Source organism: Cheilinus undulatus, linkage group 1 (assembly GCF_018320785.1).
Source record: "Cheilinus undulatus linkage group 1, ASM1832078v1, whole genome shotgun sequence".
Classification (NCBI taxonomy): Eukaryota; Metazoa; Chordata; class Actinopteri; order Labriformes; family Labridae; genus Cheilinus; species Cheilinus undulatus.
The window spans coordinates 59,495,843-59,516,319 of NC_054865.1; the positions used below are offsets into that span (position 1 = coordinate 59,495,843).

Here is a 20,477-nt window from a genome sequence, read left to right on the forward strand (position 1 = left end):
ACTTATCACACATGATGACAAATTTACTCTGTTTATGACAATATCATGTTAAAATGCTGATAACATGTTTATTTTAGACAGAAACATTAGTAGTCCCTGCTTCAACAGTGACTGGATGAGTAAAAATACAAATGTCAGACAAAAATGTTCAGACACACTAAACTATTATTTATTAATTTATTTATTACTATCAGTCCGATACGCCATGTTAATAAACTACAAACATTTACCCGAGGCATTTATGACGAAAATCTACAACAAACAAACACACAAACAAACATATACTGACCCCTTGTGGACAGCTCTAACAGCAGCATGAGAACTCATATAAGCAGGACAGTCCTTCACACTGCAGGCTGGACGTTTCAGTCTCAGGATCTCTGTGGGGAGTCAGAGGGAACTTCATTCTCAGTCTCTCCTCCGGTGTCCTCCTCTCTAAAGACCTTATTCTCAAACCCTCTCCTAAATCTCTCCATGAGCTAAACAACAACAGGCAGAGAGCCAGAGATGTACCATGACGGCACATGACTCCCTCTGTGGCTCAAATGACGGAGCGTATTTCTCTGCTGCCACCTGTTGGCGTCCGGCGAGGGGTTAGTGGGAATCCCTTCAGACGTGCTGTCGTGTAGCGCCCACAGAGCTCCTATCTCTGGTACTGAAGAAGAGCGAATGCTCACGTGTAGCGTATAACGGCGGTCTGTGGAAGGCTGTGGGCGCCCGAGCCCAGCAAGGGAGGAAATGAGTGAACAGGAAGTAAAGACAGACGCCTTTTTAATCTGTTCATAAATCATATTTATACAGTGCATGGTGGAGTTTATTTTCTAATCTAATCTAATCTGATAGAAGTGACTGCAGTGCTGAGCAGGCCCATAGATCAGACTGAAACCAGAAACAATTTCAGTTATTTTTAAGAATTCATCACAGAAACATGTAACACATGAGACACGTGTTACTCACAGTACAATAACTTCTGACCCATAAATCAGAGGCACTTACCTGTTCTTCCTCAGTTCTAATGAAGCTATCCGCGCCTTCGTAGCTCTTACAGAACATTTTCTAGCATGCCTGGAACTTGGTTGACTTTGTAAAGAGGAAATCCACACCACTGACTCTGATATTAGTCACTTCATATCCATTTATCATCCATTTTCAGTTATTCCTGCAGTTAGCCAGCCTGCCACCATATTGTCTGTTTGTATCCCAGAGTGCATTGTGATGGGCTGTGACAATGTGAACATCATGACAATGATCACAGAGAGGACACTAGTGGGTTTATCACTCACCTTTAATAAAGACGGTTAGGGTTAGGGTTCATCCTGGGGGGGGGTTAGGGTTAACCCTATCCTTCCAAAAACCTGTTGGCTGTACATATCATCTGTTTGGACAAAAAAACTAGTGAAGTTTTAGTCTGGAGTCTTCCTCGTTCTTCATCATTCCCCACACTTTAACATCTGTTTGATTTATCTCTGACACCTTTAAAACATCTCTGCTGGTCAACATTCATCTGTAATATCAGCAAAAATCTACGCATCCCTAGTTTACCCCGATCTCAGGCATGAGCACTACATTACCCACAATCCTCCGGTGTTACAGCCGCACCTCTGATCGGTGGATGGTGAATTTATCTGTTGGCTCTACTAGTGAGATTAACAATGGTCAAAAAGTGGGCGGTATCTGTTGAGCTCTGTGGTGACGACAGATGGCGCACAGAGCACCAGATCGGCCGATAGGAAATGGTCAAAATAACTGGGACGGTTTCAGCCTGTAGAGGGCAGCACCTGTGGACATTTTCACACTAAAAGTAGAATTCAAATATCAAAATATGAAGATATGGACCCTAAACAATCAACGGGACTATTAAATCCACAGATGCAGAGGTTTAGATCTGAATAAAGAACTCTGAGGGGTTAAAAAGAAGGTAGACGCTGTCAGACACCCCACACCTGTCAGGTGTGGAGCATGCTCAGTAGAATACCAAGACCCACCCACATCATCTCAGTACATGGGTCTGACTTATAAATAAATAAATAAAGTCAGGGTCAGAGGCCAGGGGTGAAATCTAGCTTTTATTATAAAAACGGTAAAGTTCATCTGAGCATCAGTGGGAAAAGTTCTGCCTGGTAGAAACAAACGTGAGCACAGGTGTAATAAAAATCCACATGACCAGAGGTGATGGACCAACGATGGAACAGTGGTTATCGTCATCAAATATAGATCAGCTGATTCTCCTGGAGTCAGTGGGGGGGCGACGATGAGGACCATGGTTCTGAGGGAGGGTAGACATTTGCATGTAGATGCTGGCTGTGTCAGCTGTGATCAGTGTGCCTGCTGTTGTAGATCTAGACTGATCTAGATCCTCTCCTCCCCTAAAACCAGCTCTGAAGTCTGATCTGGACTAAAACTATTACCAGTTATCATCAGACACCCGCTGAGGACAAAGAGCAATAAAATCTCAGCAATGTTTTATGTGAAGGTTGGTCTAACCTGGTAACAGTGACCTAGGAGGGCGGGGCCTGGGGTTAGGGCGGAGACCAGGGAAACGAGGGAGAAACCTTCCAGAGGTTCCCTTCAGACCTGGTGGAAATGTCGACATGTGATCCAGCAGGCTGATCTATGTATGAATATCTACGTTTGGGTGTCTATGGTTGGTGGTGTGTGGGTGTGTGTGTCAGGTGCAGCGCTTACACATACTACATCCATGAAGCGATCAGCCAGCTAATTGCTCGCTCTCCAGTCAGTGGCTGTTTCACACGGGGCGAGCGAGGTCTGAACAGCTTCTCTTAATGACATCATCATTTAAACGTCTCTAGTGTTCACTCAGGTCATGTGACTAAGGTTCAAATTATGCTACGATGACAGGAATGGTTGAGACCTTTGTAGTAATAATGATAATAATAATTATCATTATAATTATAATGATAATTATTATTATGTTTATCAAACATTGGCATTAGTTTGATGACACATGGAGGAGAGACTTTTGACAGTCCTAGACCAAAGTTTTCTGCTGCTGGGCCTGCTGTGTTTGTTTGTTTGTTAGCATGTTTGTTTGTTTGTTTGTCTGTGTGTGTTAGTGTGTTTGTTTGTTTGTGTGTCCTTGTCAACATGTTGCTGCGTGTCGTGTGAGGAGGTTGCCATGGCGTCAGACTAACACGCTGGTTGAAGGGGAGCTCTGTATAAAGGAGGCGTCTACAGAGATGAACTGACTGACGTTTACATCGCCTTCCATTAAGGAACAGAGACGACACAGGACCTCCATAGGTCTACAGTCACATGACCTGAAGTGTGACAGTGTCAGTGAGAGCAGCAGGACTTGCTCTGAGGTGATCTATAAAGAATTCACAGTGAAACTCTGCAGGACTGCTGTGACTTTATGGTGTCGTAGAGGCCGTGCGTGGAGACGGCGCAGATGCCGTGCTGTACCCCGTGCAGACGCCGTGCTCTACGCCGTGCAGACGCCATGCTCTACACCGTGCTGTACACCTGTTGGGGTCAACACTCTGAACGGCCACCATCCAGCTCTGATCCAGGACTCCTCCTGGTCCCCATCAGTGGTGTGTTCTGGCTTCTGCTGCTATGGTTCTTTTTTGGTATAAAAGTGAGAGGGTTTCAGTTCCAAACACGTTTGGTTAAAGTCTCAGCAGGACGAAGAGGAGCTCATGCAGCAGCAGGGTGGTGAGGAAGAGGAGCGGGTCTACGGAGAAGACCAGACCAGAACCTGGAGCAGAGGGAGAGAGAGATCGAGAGAGGGAGGGAGAGAGAGTGCGGGGTGAGCGATGAAGTTTTAAAATCACTGTTTTCCAAAAACTAACCCTACAGTCACTGAGAGCAAGAAAAAAGAACTTTCATCAACAATCTTCTTCACCCTGCTTACTATCCTACTCTTCCTCGTTCTGTTACTGTAACTCAGAGTTAAAGTGGCAGTGAGGGTCGGTGCACAGTGGCATTGAGGGTCAGTGTACAGTGGCAGTGAAGGCTGGTGTACAGTGGCAGTGAGGGTTGGTTAACAGTGGCAGTGAGGGTTGGTGTACAGTGGCAGTGAGGATCGGTGTACAGTGGCAGTGAAGGCTGGTGTACAGTGGCAGTGAGGGTTGGTTAACAGTGGCAGTGAGGGTTGGTATACAGTGGCAGTGAGGGTTGGTGTACAGTGGCAGTGAGGGTTGGTTTACAGTGGCAGTGAGGGTTGGTATACAGTGGCAGTGAGGATCGGTGTACAGTGGCAGTGAGGGTTGGTTTACAGTGGCATTGAGGGTTGGTATACAGTGGCATCGAGGGTCAGTGTACAGTGGCAGTGAGGGCCGGTGTACAGTGGCAGTGAGGGTTGGTATACAGTGGCAGTGAGGGTTGGTGTACAGTGGCAGTGAGGATCGGTGTACAGTGGCAGTGAGGGCTGGTGTACAGTGGCAGTGAGGGTTGCTATACAGTGGCAGTGAGGGTTGGTGTACAGTGGCAGTGAGGATCGGTGTACAGTGGCAGTGAGGGTTGGTATACAGTGGCAGTAAGGATCGGTGTACAGTGGCAGTGAGGGTTGGTATACAGTGGCAGTGAGGGTTGGTGTACAATGGCAGTGAGGATCGGTGTACAGTGGCAGTGAGGGTTGGTTTACAGTGGCAGTGAGGATCGGTGTACAGTGGCAGTGAGGGCTGGTGTACAGTGGCAGTGAGGATCGGTGTACAGTGGCAGTGAGGGTTGGTTTACAGTGGCAGTGAGGGTTGGTATACAGTGGCAGTGAGGGTTGGTGTACAATGGCAGTGAGGATCGGTGTACAGTGGCAGTGAGGGTTGGTTTACAGTGGCAGTGAGGATCGGTGTACAGTGGCAGTGAGGGCTGGTGTACAGTGGCAGTGAGGGTTGGTTTACAGTGGCAGTGAGGGTTGGTATACAGTGGCAGTGAGGGTTGGTGTACAGTGGCAGTGAGGGTCGGTGCACAGTGGCATCGAGGGTCAGTGTACAGTGGCAGTGAGGGCCGGTGTACAGTGGCAGTGAGGGTTGGTATACAGTGGCAGTGAGGGTTGGTGTACAGTGGCAGTGAGGATCGGTGTACAGTGGCAGTGAGGGCTGGTGTACAGTGGCAGTGAGGGTTGCTATACAGTGGCAGTGAGGGTTGGTATACAGTGGCAGTAAGGATCGGTGTACAGTGGCAGTGAGGGTTGGTATACAGTGGCAGTGAGGATCGGTGTACAGTGGCAGTGAGGGCTGGTGTACAGTGGCAGTGAGGATCGGTGTACAGTGGCAGTGAGGGTTGGTTTACAGTGGCAGTGAGGGTTGGTATACAGTGGCAGTGAGGGTTGGTGTACAATGGCAGTGAGGATCGGTGTACAGTGGCAGTGAGGGTTGGTTTACAGTGGCAGTGAGGATCGGTGTACAGTGGCAGTGAGGGAAGGTTTACAGTGGCAGTTAGGTTATGTGTACAGTGGCAGTGAGGGTTGGTTTACAGTGGCAGTGAGGGTTGGTATACAGTGGCAGTGAGGGTTGGTGTACAATGGCAGTGAGGATCGGTGTACAGTGGCAGTGAGGGTTGGTTTACAGTGGCAGTGAGGATCGGTGTACAGTGGCAGTGAGGGTTGGTGTACAGTGGCAGTGAGGATCGGTGTACAGTGGCAGTGAGGGTTGGTATACAGTGGCATTAGGATAAGATAAGATAAGATAAGAGAGGCCTTTATTGTCACTGACACACAGTAAAGTACAAGTACAGGTACAGTATTTCAACGAAATTGCGTTTGATCGGTGTACATTGGCAGTGAGGGCCGGTGTACAGTGGCAACGAGGGCTGGTGTACAGTGGCAGTGAGGGCTGGTGTACAGTGGCAGTGAGGGCTGGTGTACAGTGGCAGTGAGGGTTGGTATACAGTGGCAGTGAGGATCGGTGTACAGTGGCAGTGAGGGTTGATATACAGTGGCACTGGGCTCGGTGTACAGTGGCAGTGAGGGTTGGTATACAGTGGCATTGAGGATAAGATAAGATAAGATAAGAGAGGCCTTTATCGTCACTGACACACAGTAAAGTACAAGTACAGGTACAGTATTTCAACGAAATGCGTTTGATCGGTGTACATTGGCAGTGAGGGTTGGTGTACAGTAGCAGTGAGGATCGGTGTACAGTGGCAGCGAGGGCCGGTGTACAGTGGCAGCGAGGGCCGGTGTACAGTGGAAGTTGAAGCCAGTGTACAGTGGCAACGAGGGCCGGTGTACAGTGGCAGTGAGGGCTGGTGTACAGTGGCAGTGAGGGCTGGTGTACAGTGGCAGTAAGGGCCAGTGTTCAGTGGCACTGAGGGTCAGAGTTTTTCATTGAGGTCATCATGGAGAATACAATCATCATTTACAGACAAACAAAACACTTTCAGAGTCAAACTGACTCTGAGAACATTACTGTACATCAGAGGTTAGAGTTAACCCTAACCCTACCTTAACCTTACCTTAACCCTAACTGTACTACCCTAGACAGGAAGTAAAGGTTTGGTTTTCAGAATAAAGTTTCCTTCAATGTGACTAAAATTCACTCAGGTAGCTTTACAATTTGTGATCTCTGAAGGGTTAATTAGCAGAGAAAAACTACATCTGTTTAGGAATAACTGCTGAAATCTGTGAGTATACTCAGAGTTCCCATCTGGACCAGGTCTTGGTCTTTCTGCCAATGAGCTCCAGCAGCGAGGCGGCATAGGAGGCTGCAGCTTTCCACCAGTAACAGTGGTTAGAGATTGTGGTGCTCTCAAAGACACTGAGGGACATGTACGTGACATGTGGAGGACACAGCGGTTTATCTGAAGGGATTCCGTCCCCCTAGCTGAGGTCTTATCTCTGGACTCAGACTGGAGATGATGGCGATGTGAAGTGTTGGGGTGTCTGAAACAGACTCACACGGCTCATAACTGCTTCAACAGCACTCAGACACTCTCAGTGTCAGCGCTGCTGCCCAGACGTCATCGCTTCTGTCAGCACCGCTCACTTCGCATCACTCACATGTGGGCCTGCATGGCTCTGCAGACTCAGAGCATGCAGGAGCTTCTTACAAAGGTATGCAAACACAGAGAAATATTAGCTGGGTGTTTCTGTCATTTAGACACCTCAGGTTAACACCAGTGAAAGGCCCTGAGCCATTCAGCTCATAGCAGTGACCTCAGGATGAGGTCATCACTTCCTGTATGAGGGAGGATATCACTCACAGTCAGCTCATCCTAATAATTGAACATTTGTCAGTGTAAAATGAAAACAGATGCTCATTATGTGTGACGGATACGTTCTCCTGACTCTAAGGGGACGGTTGACCCCTCAGTAATCCACCATTCATCGTTCCACAGGGATCTACTGTCCTATCCTGAGACTGATATGAAGAACTCTGGGGGGCTCTTTGAGGAGCTCTGTCTGTGACGTCCTTCTTAAGGTCATTTTTGGATTACCAAGATCCATTTTGAAGCTGTTTTATTCATGAGTGCCCTCTTGTTCACATCCAGTAAACACCATGATCACTGAGAGTCACTACAGCCGTGTTTCCATCAGGGGGTCTGGTTTGATTCAGTTCGGCTTGGTTCAGTTTGGTACCCTAAACCCCAAAATAGTTAGCGTTTCCACAGACACCCGTGCTCTCACTTGGGTGGGCGGGGCTGTAAAAGCATGCATGTGAAGTCACAGACAGCGTGAGTCAGCTGTTCCAGCTGCAGAGTTAAAGGATGAGTGACAGAAATCAGTAGAGAATAAGCAGTGAACAGCTTTATTTCAGCTGAAAGTGCTTTTTAAAAAAAATAACTACATTTTAATGATGTTAACATCTGTCAGTAAAGATCCTCAGCTGATGAATACGTGTACAGAGACAGTTTGAGCTGTACCGCTACATTAATATGTGAATATATCTAGTCTAGAACAGTTTATACAACAAAACATGAAAGTTCAGAGCTGTACTGTGAGAACTCGCTGCATTAAAAATAAAGTAAAAGTTCAGCTGGTGTTAAAATCAAGCTAGATTAAGTCAGAAATCCGGGGTGCGCTGATCTGGTTTTAAAATAGTCTGCAGCCTGAAGTTTTATGAGCCCGTTCAACAACCACAGAGCGATGTTTTCACAGGTTACCTAACGTAAGACGTAGATTAATAACTAGTTACAGAGAAGGAACTGTTCTAAGGCTTTGTATTCACTTCTGCATTAATTTAGTTTCTCATCCATCACTGATGGATCAGGCTGATGTGAGCCTTCAGGCTCTGCTTTGTGTTCTTAAAACCATCCAGATAAACGTCAGGAAACTGGATTTGTGGCCAGATACTGATATCCATCGCCTAGGAAACAGTTTGGATCTCCATCAAGTCCAAATATTTCGTCCCATTTAGGCAGATATCGGTCCATTTTTCTCCCATTTTCACCCGCTTCTCACAGCAAACCTCCGTCTTTGAAGTCCAGAGGCGAGCAGCTGAGTCGTGCACTGAAGTGATGTCAGTGCAGCCCCTATTGTTGTGTGTAGCTCCACCTTTTTGCTACAGTTAAGTTAGATTGGCACCCCTACGGAAGGGTGCCGAAAAGTGGGACAGTACTGGTCGGTTTTTTGGGACCCTTTCTCTATGGAAACACCAAAAAAAGCGTGCCATACCGCACCGAACTGAGCCAGACCGCTCGGTGGAAATGACCTATACGTCGTTACCTGACACTCACCTGTGTGGGTCTGTGCTCAGGAACTGGATAAGGTAATACACTGTCAGCTCACCTTGCTGTTCGATACGGCTGTGATTGTGTTGAGGACAGCGTTCACGTATACTTCCCTTATGGTGCAGTTACCCAAAGAGCCAGCAGATGGCAGCAGTGTGAAACTACATGCAGCGCACGCTTTGCTGTACCCAAACTAGTCAGAGCGGATCCTCACACCAGTTTTCATACTTATACTGCCATAAAGATCAACGCAAAGATGCTGGACTACTCTAGGGTTCTTTCACGCTAGAAAGTCAGGAGTTGGACCTGGGTCATGCTAGCTGTGCAGTAAAAGAGGTAAAACACTGCAGCAACACGGATCAACTACACATGACAGCAGGCTAGCAGACAGCAGCACTAGCTAAGCTGCTCAGACTTCATCTATGTCCTCCTGACCTGCTCTGACTCTACGTTTCCCTCAGCCTCTAACCAGGATCAGGAGCTCAGGAGCATCTGATACAGCGTCTCCATTAACTGCTGCAGACAGTGTTAGTAACGCTGTCTGTTCATCATCATCAGTTCATCACAGGAACAACGACGCCATTTCATTCAGAAACTAGAAGAGCACTCAGAGAGCGCAGACCTCCGCCGTTATCTCCCAATAGTAAAGAATCCTTTAAAAAAATTCCTGGATCCAGACGGTGATCCAGATCACTCCCAAAATCTAATCAGTTCTTCCTTATGTCATTTCTGACATTTACTGAAAATTTCATCCAAATCTGTCCACAACTTTTTGAGTTATGTTGCTAACAAACAAACTAACAAACCCTGCCAATTACATGACCTCCTTAGCTGAGGGAATAAGAAAAACAACTCCTGACAAACAGAGCAGTTTGTCAACAGGCTTACAGTAAAACCAGAATATTATTCCATGAAAACAGAGAAAGTCTCAAAAGCAATATCTGAGTGTTTTGTTTGATAGTTGAGGGATTATAGTAGACTATTTCACTTTTCTCTAATCCCTGACGATCTGAATTTCACTGGTTTAAGAAGTAAGAACCTTCAACCCTCTAAGTCCTGAGCTTTTTCTGGGGGCAGATTTCCCTTAAAATTATTAGAAATTTCCAAATCTTAAAAAAGAAAAAAAAAAAAAACAAAAAAAAAAAAAAAAAAGAACACAGAATCCCATATACAACTTTTCCTCAAACCTCAAATGTTTCAGAGAAACTGTATGAAAAAAGCTTGCAGACTTTAACAAACATTTCCCCAAAACTCCCCAAAAACTTTAAGCAAATTCCACAAACTGTTCCAAAAAGGTGCAGCCAAAATGCTGTGTGCTTGGCAGTGACAGACAATACAATTATCTTTGGTCCAAAGGCTGAAATAACCCCGTCAAAATAAAAGCTTTCTCAAAAATGCCATATTCATTGTGCAATTGCCTAACTTTAAAATGAAATGGTTAAGAAAATAACTGCTGACTTTAATTTGATATAATGAAGAAAATAACTGCTGACTTTAATTTGATATAATGAAGAAAATAACTGCTGACTTTAATTTGATATAATGAAGAAAATAACTGCTGACTTTAATTTGTAATAATGAAGAAAATAACTGCTGACTTTAATTTGTAATAGTGAAGAAAATAACTGCTGACTTTAATTTGTAATAATGAAGAAAATAACTGCTGACTTTAATTTGATATAATGAAGAAAATAACTGCTGACTTTAATTTGTAATAATGAAGAAAATAACTGCTGACTTTAATTTGATATAATGAAGAAAATAACTGCTGACTTTAATTTGATATAATGAAGAAAATAACTGCTGACTTTAATTTGATATAATGAAGAAAATAACTGCTGACTTTAATTTGTAATAGTGAAGAAAATAACTGCTGACTTTAATTTGTAATAATGAAGAAAATAACTGCTGACTTTAATTTGATATAATGAAGAAAATAACTGCTGACTTTAATTTGTAATAATGAAGAAAATAACTGCTGACTTTAATTTGTAATAATGAAGAAAATAACTGCTGACTTTAATTTGATATAATGAAGAAAATAACTGCTGACTTTAATTTGATATAATGAAGAAAATAACTGCTGACTTTAATTTGATATAATGAAGAAAATAACTGCTGACTTTAATTTGATATAATGAAGAAAATAACTGCTGACTTTAATTTGTAATAATGAAGAAAATAACTGCTGACTTTAATTTGATATAATGAAGAAAATAACTGCTGACTTTAATTTGATATAATGAAGAAAATAACTGCTGACTTTAATTTGATATAATGAAGAAACCCTGTTACCACACAGTCATTCCACCTTTGACCCTAACCCTAACAGTAGTAAATGTCATTAAAAGCTTATGTTCAAGGGCATCAGAATAAAGTACTTCTTCTAAGCTGTCTTCATTCTCTCTCAAAGATTAAAGGTCATTAGGGCAAAGGTTACAGGTCATTAAGGCACAGACATACAGATGAACAGCTCTCTCTCCAGTGCTGGACCAAACTTTTTCCACTTTTCAGCCACTATTGAAGAGTTTAATGAACGTTTGGCTTTAATGCGTATGCATCGGGATAAAGGTCATAGTAGTTTTATTGTTTGATCATTTATGCTGTGCAGGAATATGACGGGACAATAAAATACCGTCATGGATTTAAACTCCGACTGTATCCAACCCTGTGGTCTTTAAAATCCAGGACATCAGCTCTGTGCTGCTGACATGTCTGGTCCCCAGGTTCCACGTAAAACGTCTGAGGGTGAGCAACCTCACCCACTGGAGGCATGTCTAGAGCGCTGCGCAGCGGCATGCAGCCTGATCAGTGGACAGATATCACGGAAAACTGCGAGTTCACGCTGGAATAATATGTCAACAGCAGACTTTTTAACCTTTTGGGTTAATTTATCATCATTTCAGGCATGAGTCGGGGACATTACTGCAGATGCCGTTGGCTGAGTACATTAGGAACATACAAGGTTCATGTTTGCTTAAAGAATCTGTGGTTTTATGTCTAAATGTCCTCAAAGGTTAACCTTTCCTCGTCAATGGCGCCCTTGTAGCTCTGTGACCCTGTGACCTCTTGGTGACCCTTTGCCCACTGCAGGATGAGACATAATGTTGATGTAGTGATGATTTAAGATGGGGAGTCTGTGCATTGTGTATTTTGAAAGAACTGAGCATGTGACTTCCTGTTTAGAGCTTTCTGATTGACAGGAAGTGACTCGGTATGGCAGCGGGCAGCACTGGAAAAAGACCTGCAGCGTATTTCCAGCAAATCGCAGCGGAGTGGCGAATAAGGGACGCGCCGGTGCTGGACTGGTGCACGGGCAGTGGACCTGCTCTGATCGACTAGGGAGGCAGCGATGTGCTCTGCAACGATTCACCAGAGGATCTTGGCACAGCCGCTGTATGTGGAAATTATAGGTGAAACACCATGGATCCTCTTAGCCAATCAGTGCTCAGAATAGGCTGGGTTTCTTCGTCCTGTGTGTATTTAAAGGAGATGTTCGTGCCGAGATTCCCAAGGCTGACATTCCATGTTGCTCTTAGTTTTCACAGCTTGCTGATGTGATGGAGGGTTAAAAAGTTCCCCTCATTAGTCCATGAGTCGCTGAGGTCACTTGTTCCAGGGTCAGAGGTTACAATTCTTTGGTTTGTTTTATACAGAGCTGGACTGATTTTAGAACATCCTGACTGGTTATGACTGAAGCTGACAGTAACCATGGAAACGCTCCTCCTATGGAAACATCCATCACTTATTGTCTATCCTAAAGGACGCTTGACTCAGAGCTGGCGTCGATGTAAAGTTTGGAGATAACATCTTCCATCAGAATGACGTCAGTTTGTAGGGATGGAGGGACGACCCAAGACCGTGAACCCTCCTGATCAGCATCACAATAAAAGTCATAACGGAATCAGTAGAGTGGGACAGGATCTACAGGAACTACAGGGACTACAGGGTCTACAGGGACTACAGGAACCACAGGATCTACGGAAACTACAGGGACTACAGGGTCTACAGGGTCTACAGGGACTACAGGGACTACAGGGTCTACAGGGACTACAGGAACCACAGGATCTACAGGGACTATAGGGACTACAGGGTCTACAGGAACTACAGGGACTACAGGGTCTACAGGGACTACAGGAACCACAGGATCTTCAGGAACTACAGGGACTACAGGGTCTACAGGAACCACAGGATCTACAGGGACTACAGGGTCTACAGGGACTACAGGAACTACAGGGACTACAGGGACTACAGTACCTACAGGATCTACAGGAACTACAGGGACTACAGGGTCTACAGGGACTACAGGAACCACAGGATCTACAGGGACTACAGGGACTACAGGGTCTACAGGAACCACAGGATCTACAGGGACTACAGGGTCTACAGGGACTACAGGAACTACAGGGACTACAGGGACTACAGTACCTACAGGATCTACAGGAACTACAGGGACTACAGGGTCTACAGGGACTACAGGATCTACAGGGACTACAGGGACTACAGGATCTACAGGGACTACAGGGACTACAGTACCTACAGGATCTACAGGAACTACAGGGACTACAGGGTCTACAGGGACTACAGGAACCACAGGATCTACAGGAACTACAGGATCTACAGGAACTACAGGATCTACAGGGACTACAGGGTCTACAGGGACTACAGGATCTACAGGAACTACAGGGACTACAGGATCTACAGGGACTACAGGGACTACAGTACCTACAGGAACTACAGGGACTACAGTACCTACAGGGACTAAAGGGTCTACAGGGACTACAGGAACCACAGGATCTACAGGAACTACAGGATCTACAGGAACTACAGGATCTACAGGGACTACAGTGACTACAGAATCTACAGGAACTACAGGATCTACAGGATCTACAGGAACTACAGGGACTACAGGATCTACAGGGACTACAGGGACTACAGGAACCACAGGATCTACAGGGACTACAGGGACTACAGGGTCTACAGGAACTACAGGGACTACAGGGTCTACAGGGACTACAGGAACCACAGGATCTACAGGAACTACAGGGACTACAGGGTCTACAGGAACCACAGGATCTACAGGGACTACAGGGTCTACAGGGACTACAGGAACTACAGGGACTACAGGGACTACAGTACCTACAGGATCTACAGGAACTACAGGGACTACAGGGTCTACAGGGACTACAGGATCTACAGGGACTACAGGGACTACAGGATCTACAGGGACTACAGGGACTACAGTACCTACAGGATCTACAGGAACTACAGGGACTACAGGGTCTACAGGGACTACAGGAACCACAGGAACTACAGGAACTACAGGATCTACAGGAACTACAGGGACTACAGGGTCTACAGGGACTACAGGGACTACAGGATCTACAGGGACTACAGGATCTACAGGAACTACAGGGACTACAGGATCTACAGGGACTACAGGGTCTACAGGAACCACAGGATCTACAGGGACTACAGGATCTACAGGGACTACAGGGACTACAGGGTCTACAGGAACTACAGGGACTACAGGGTCTACAGGGACTACAGGAACCACAGGATCTACAGGGACTACAGGGACTACAGGGACTACAGGGTCTACAGGAACTACAGGGACTACAGGGTCTACAGGGACTACAGGAACCACAGGATCTACAGGAACTACAGGGACTACAGGGTCTACAGGGACTACAGGAACCACAGGATCTACAGGAACTACAGGATCTACAAGAACTACAGGATCTACAGGAACTACAGGGACTACAGGAACTACAGGGACTACAGGGACTACAGGGACTACAGTACCTACAGGATCTACAGGAACTACAGGGACTACAGGGTCTACAGGGACTACAGGGACTGTAGGGACTACAGTACCTACAGGATCTACAGGAACCACAGGGACTACAGGAACTACAGGGACTACAGGGACTACAGTACCTACAGGATCTACAGGAACTACAGGGACTACAGGGACTACAGGAACTACAGGGACTACAGGGACTACAGGGACTACAGGGACTACAGGATCTACAGGGACTACAGGGACTACAGGGTCTACAGGATCTACAGGAACTACAGGGACTACAGGGTCTACAGGGACTACAGGATCTACAGGGACTACAGGGACTACAGTACCTACAGGATCTACAGGGACTACAGGGACTACAGGGTCTACAGGGACTACAGGAACCACAGGGACTACAGGGACTACAGGATCTACAGGGACTACAGGGACTACAGGGTCTACAGGAACTACAGGGACTACAGGGTCTACAGGGACTACAGGAACCACAGGATCTACAGGGACTACAGGATCTACAGGGACTACAGGGACTACAGGATCTACAGGGACTACAGGGACTACAGTACCTACAGGATCTACAGGAACTACAGGGACTACAGGGTCTACAGGGACTACAGGAACCACAGGATCTACAGGAACTACAGGATCTACAAGAACTACAGGATCTACAGGAACTACAGGGACTACAGGAACTACAGGGACTACAGGGACTACAGGGACTACAGTACCTACAGGATCTACAGGAACTACAGGGACTACAGGGTCTACAGGGACTACAGGGACTGTAGGGACTACAGTACCTACAGGATCTACAGGAACTACAGGGACTACAGGAACTACAGGGACTACAGGGACTACAGTACCTACAGGATCTACAGGAACTACAGGGACTACAGGGTCTACAGGGACTACAGTACCTACAGGATCTACAGGGACTACAGGGACTACAGGATCTACAGGGACTACAGGGACTACAGTACCTACAGGATCTACAGGAACTACAGGGACTACAGGGTCTACAGGGACTACAGGAACCACAGGATCTACAGGGACTACAGGATCTACAGGGACTACAGGGACTACAGGGTCTACAGGAACTACAGGGACTACAGGGTCTACAGGGACTACAGGAACCACAGGATCTACAGGGACTACAGGGTCTACAGGAACTACATGGACTACAGGGTCTACAGGGACTACAGGAACCACAGGGACTACAGGGACTACAGGATCTACAGGAACTACAGGAACTACAGGGACTACAGGGTCTACAGGAACTACAGGGACTACAGGGACTACAGGGACTACAGTACCTACAGGATCTACAGGAACTACAGGGACTACAGGGTCTACAGGGACTACAGGATCTACAGGGACTACAGGGACTACAGGATCTACAGGGACTACAGGGACTACAGTACCTACAGGATCTACAGGAACTACAGGGACTACAGGGTCTACAGGGACTACTGGAACCACAGGGACTACAGGGACTACAGGATCTACAGGAACTACAGGATCTACAGGGACTACAGGGTCTACAGGGACTACAGGATCTACAGGGACTACAGGGACTACAGGATCTACAGGGACTACAGGGACTACAGTACCTACAGGATCTACAGGAACTACAGGGACTACAGGATCTACAGGGACTACAGGAACCACAGGAACTACAGGAACTACAGGATCTTCAGGAACTACAGGGACTACAGGATCTACAGGGACTACAGGGACTACAGTACCTACAGGAACTACAGGGACTACAGTACCTACAGGGACTACAGGGTCTACAGGGACTACAGGAACCACAGGATCTACAGGAACTACAGGATCTACAGGAACTACAGGATCTACAGGGACTACAGGGACTACAGGGTCTACAGGGTCTACAGGGACTACAGGATCTACAGGAACTACAGGGACTACAGGGTCTACAGGATCTACAGGGACTACAGGGACTACAGGGTCTACAGGAACTACAGGGACTACAGGGTCTACAGGGACTACAGGAACCACAGGATCTACAGGGACTACAGGATCTACAGGGACTACAGGGACTACAGGATCTACAGGGACTACAGGGACTACAGTACCTACAGGATCTACAGGAACTACAGGGACTACAGGGTCTACAGGGACTACAGGAACCACAGGATCTACAGGAACTACAGGATCTACAAGAACTACAGGATCTAAAGGAACTACAGGGACTACAGGAACTACAGGGACTACAGGGACTACAGGGACTACAGTACCTACAGGATCTACAGGAACTACAGGGACTACAGGGTCTACAGGGACTACAGGGACTGTAGGGACTACAGTACCTACAGGATCTACAGGAACTACAGGGACTACAGGAACTACAGGGACTACAGGGACTACAGTACCTACAGGATCTACAGGAACTACAGGGACTACAGGGTCTACAGGGACTACAGTACCTACAGGATCTACAGGGACTACAGGGACTACAGGATCTACAGGGACTACAGGGACTACAGTACCTACAGGATCTACAGGAACTACAGGGACTACAGGGTCTACAGGGACTACAGGAACCACAGGATCTACAGGGACTACAGGATCTACAGGGACTACAGGGACTACAGGGTCTACAGGAACTACAGGGACTACAGGGTCTACAGGGACTACAGGAACCACAGGATCTACAGGGACTACAGGGTCTACAGGAACTACAGGGACTACAGGGTCTACAGGGACTACAGGAACCACAGGGACTACAGGGACTACAGGATCTACAGGAACTACAGGAACTACAGGGACTACAGGGTCTACAGGAACTACAGGGACTACAGGGACTACAGGGACTACAGTACCTACAGGATCTACAGGAACTACAGGGACTACAGGGTCTACAGGGACTACAGGATCTACAGGGACTACAGGGACTACAGGATCTACAGGGACTACAGGGACTACAGTACCTACAGGATCTACAGGAACTACAGGGACTACAGGGTCTACAGGGACTACTGGAACCACAGGGACTACAGGGACTACAGGATCTACAGGAACTACAGGATCTACAGGGACTACAGGGTCTACAGGGACTACAGGATCTACAGGGACTACAGGGACTACAGGATCTACAGGGACTACAGGGACTACAGTACCTACAGGATCTACAGGAACTACAGGGACTACAGGATCTACAGGGACTACAGGAACCACAGGAACTACAGGAACTACAGGATCTTCAGGAACTACAGGGACTACAGGATCTACAGGGACTACAGGGACTACAGTACCTACAGGAACTACAGGGACTACAGTACCTACAGGGACTACAGGGTCTACAGGGACTACAGGAACCACAGGATCTACAGGAACTACAGGATCTACAGGAACTACAGGATCTACAGGGACTACAGGGACTACAGGGTCTACAGGGTCTACAGGGACTACAGGATCTACAGAAACTACAGGGACTTCAGGGTCTACAGGGACTACAGGGACTACAGGGTCTACAGGGACTACAGGGACTACAGGATCTACAGGGACTACAGGGACTACAGGATCTACAGAAACTACAGGATCTACAGGAACTACAGGGACTACAGGGTCTACAGGAACTACAGGGACTACAGGGTCTACAGGGACTACAGGAACCACAGGATCTACAGGAACTACAGGGACTACAGGGTCTACAGGGACTACAGGAACCACAGGATCTACAGGAACTACAGGATCTACAAGAACCACAGGATCTACAGGAACTACGGGGACTACAGGAACTACAGGGACTACAGGGACTACAGTACCTACAGGATCTACAGGAACTACAGGATCTACAAGAACTACAGGATCTACAGGAACTACAGGGACTACAGGAACTACAGGGACTACAGGGACTACAGGGACTACAGTACCTACAGGATCTACAGGGACTACAGTACCTACAGGGACTACAGGGTCTACAGGGACTACAGGAACCACAGGATCTACAGGAACTACAGGATCTACAGGAACTACAGGATCTACAGGGACTACAGGGACTACAGTGACTACAGAATCTACAGGAACTACAGGATCTACAGGAACTACAGGATCTACAGGGACTACAGGGACTACAGGATCTACAGGGACTACAGGGACTACAGGATCTACAGGGACTACAGTACCTACAGGAACTACAGGAACTACAGGGACTACAGGGACTACAGGGTCTACAGGAAGTACAGGATCTACAGGGACTACAGGGACTACAGGATCTACAGGGACTACAGGGACTACAGTACCTACAGAATCTACAGGAACTACAGGATCTACAGGAACTACAGGATCTACAGGAACTACAGGATCTACAGGGACTACAGGGACTACAGGATCTACAGGGACTACAGGGACTACAGTACCTAGAGAATCTACAGGAACTACAGGATCTACAGGAACTACAGGATCTACAGGAACTACAGGGACTACAGGGTCTACAGGAACTACAGGATCTACAAGAACTACAGGATCTACAGGAACTACAGGGACTACAGGATCTACAGGAACTACAGGATCTACAGGAACTACAGGGACTACAGGGTCTACAGGGACTACAGGAACCACAGGATCTACAGGGACTACAGGATCTACAGGGACTACAGGGACTACAGGATCTACAGGGACTACAGGGACTACAGTACCTACAGGATCTACAGGAACTACAGGGACTACAGGGTCTACAGGGACTACAGGAACCACAGGATCTACAGGAACTACAGGATCTACAAGAACTACAGGATCTAAAGGAACTACAGGGACTACAGGAACTACAGGGACTACAGGGACTACAGGGACTACAGTACCTACAGGATCTACAGGAACTACAGGGACTACAGGGTCTACAGGGACTACAGGGACTGTAGGGACTACAGTACCTACAGGATCTACAGGAACTACAGGGACTACAGGAACTACAGGGACTACAGGGACTACAGTACCTACAGGATCTACAGGAACTACAGGGACTACAGGGTCTACAGGGACTACAGTACCTACAGGATCTACAGGGACTACAGGGACTACAGGATCTACAGGGACTACAGGGACTACAGTACCTACAGGATCTACAGGAACTACAGGGACTACAGGGTCTACAGGGACTACAGGAACCACAGGATCTACAGGGACTACAGGATCTACAGGGACTACAGGGACTACAGGGTCTACAGGAACTACAGGGACTACAGGGTCTACAGGGACTACAGGAACCACAGGATCTACAGGGACTACAGGGTCTACAGGAACTACAGGGACTACAGGGTCTACAGGGACTACAGGAACCACAGGGACTACAGGGACTACAGGATCTACAGGAACTACAGGAACTACAGGGACTACAGGGTCTACAGGAACTACAGGGACTACAGGGACTACAGGGACTACAGTACCTACAGGATCTACAGGAACTACAGGGACTACAGGGTCTACAGGGACTACAGGATCTACAGGGACTACAGGGACTACAGGATCTACAGGGACTACAGGGACTACAGTACCTACAGGATCTACAGGAACTACAGGGACTACAGGGTCTACAGGGACTACTGGAACCACAGGGACTACAGGGACTACAGGATCTACAGGAACTACAGGATCTACAGGGACTACAGGGTCTACAGGGACTACAGGATCTACAGGGACTACAGGGACTACAGGATCTACAGGGACTACAGGGACTACAGTACCTACAGGATCTACAGGAACTACAGGGACTACAGGAACCACAGGAACTACAGGAACTACAGGATCTTCAGGAACTACAGGGACTACAGGATCTACAGGGACTACAGGGACTACAGTACCTACAGGAACTACAGGGACTACAGTACCTACAGGGACTACAGGGTCTACAGGGACTACAGGAACCACAGGATCTACAGGAACTACAGGATCTACAGGAACTACAGGATCTACAGGGACTACAGGGACTACAGGGTCTACAGGGTCTACAGGGACTACAGGATCTACAGAAACTACAGGGACTTCAGGGTCTACAGGGACTACAGGGACTACAGGGTCTACA

The 20,477-nt window shown here is 47.0% G+C and overlaps 1 protein-coding gene across 1 annotated transcript in view; it reads right to left on the reverse strand.

The window, feature by feature from the left end:
- Positions 1-3,029: 3,029 nt before the first annotated feature.
- The window catches only part of vstm2b (V-set and transmembrane domain containing 2B), a 30,684-nt gene continuing 13,236 nt past the window's right edge, over positions 3,030-20,477 (reverse strand). Inside the window, exon 5 of the mRNA XM_041793012.1 lies at positions 3,030-3,718. Within this exon, the coding sequence (XP_041648946.1) occupies positions 3,630-3,718 (89 nt within the window). The 3' untranslated portion in view covers positions 3,030-3,629. The remainder of the gene's footprint in view (positions 3,719-20,477) is intronic.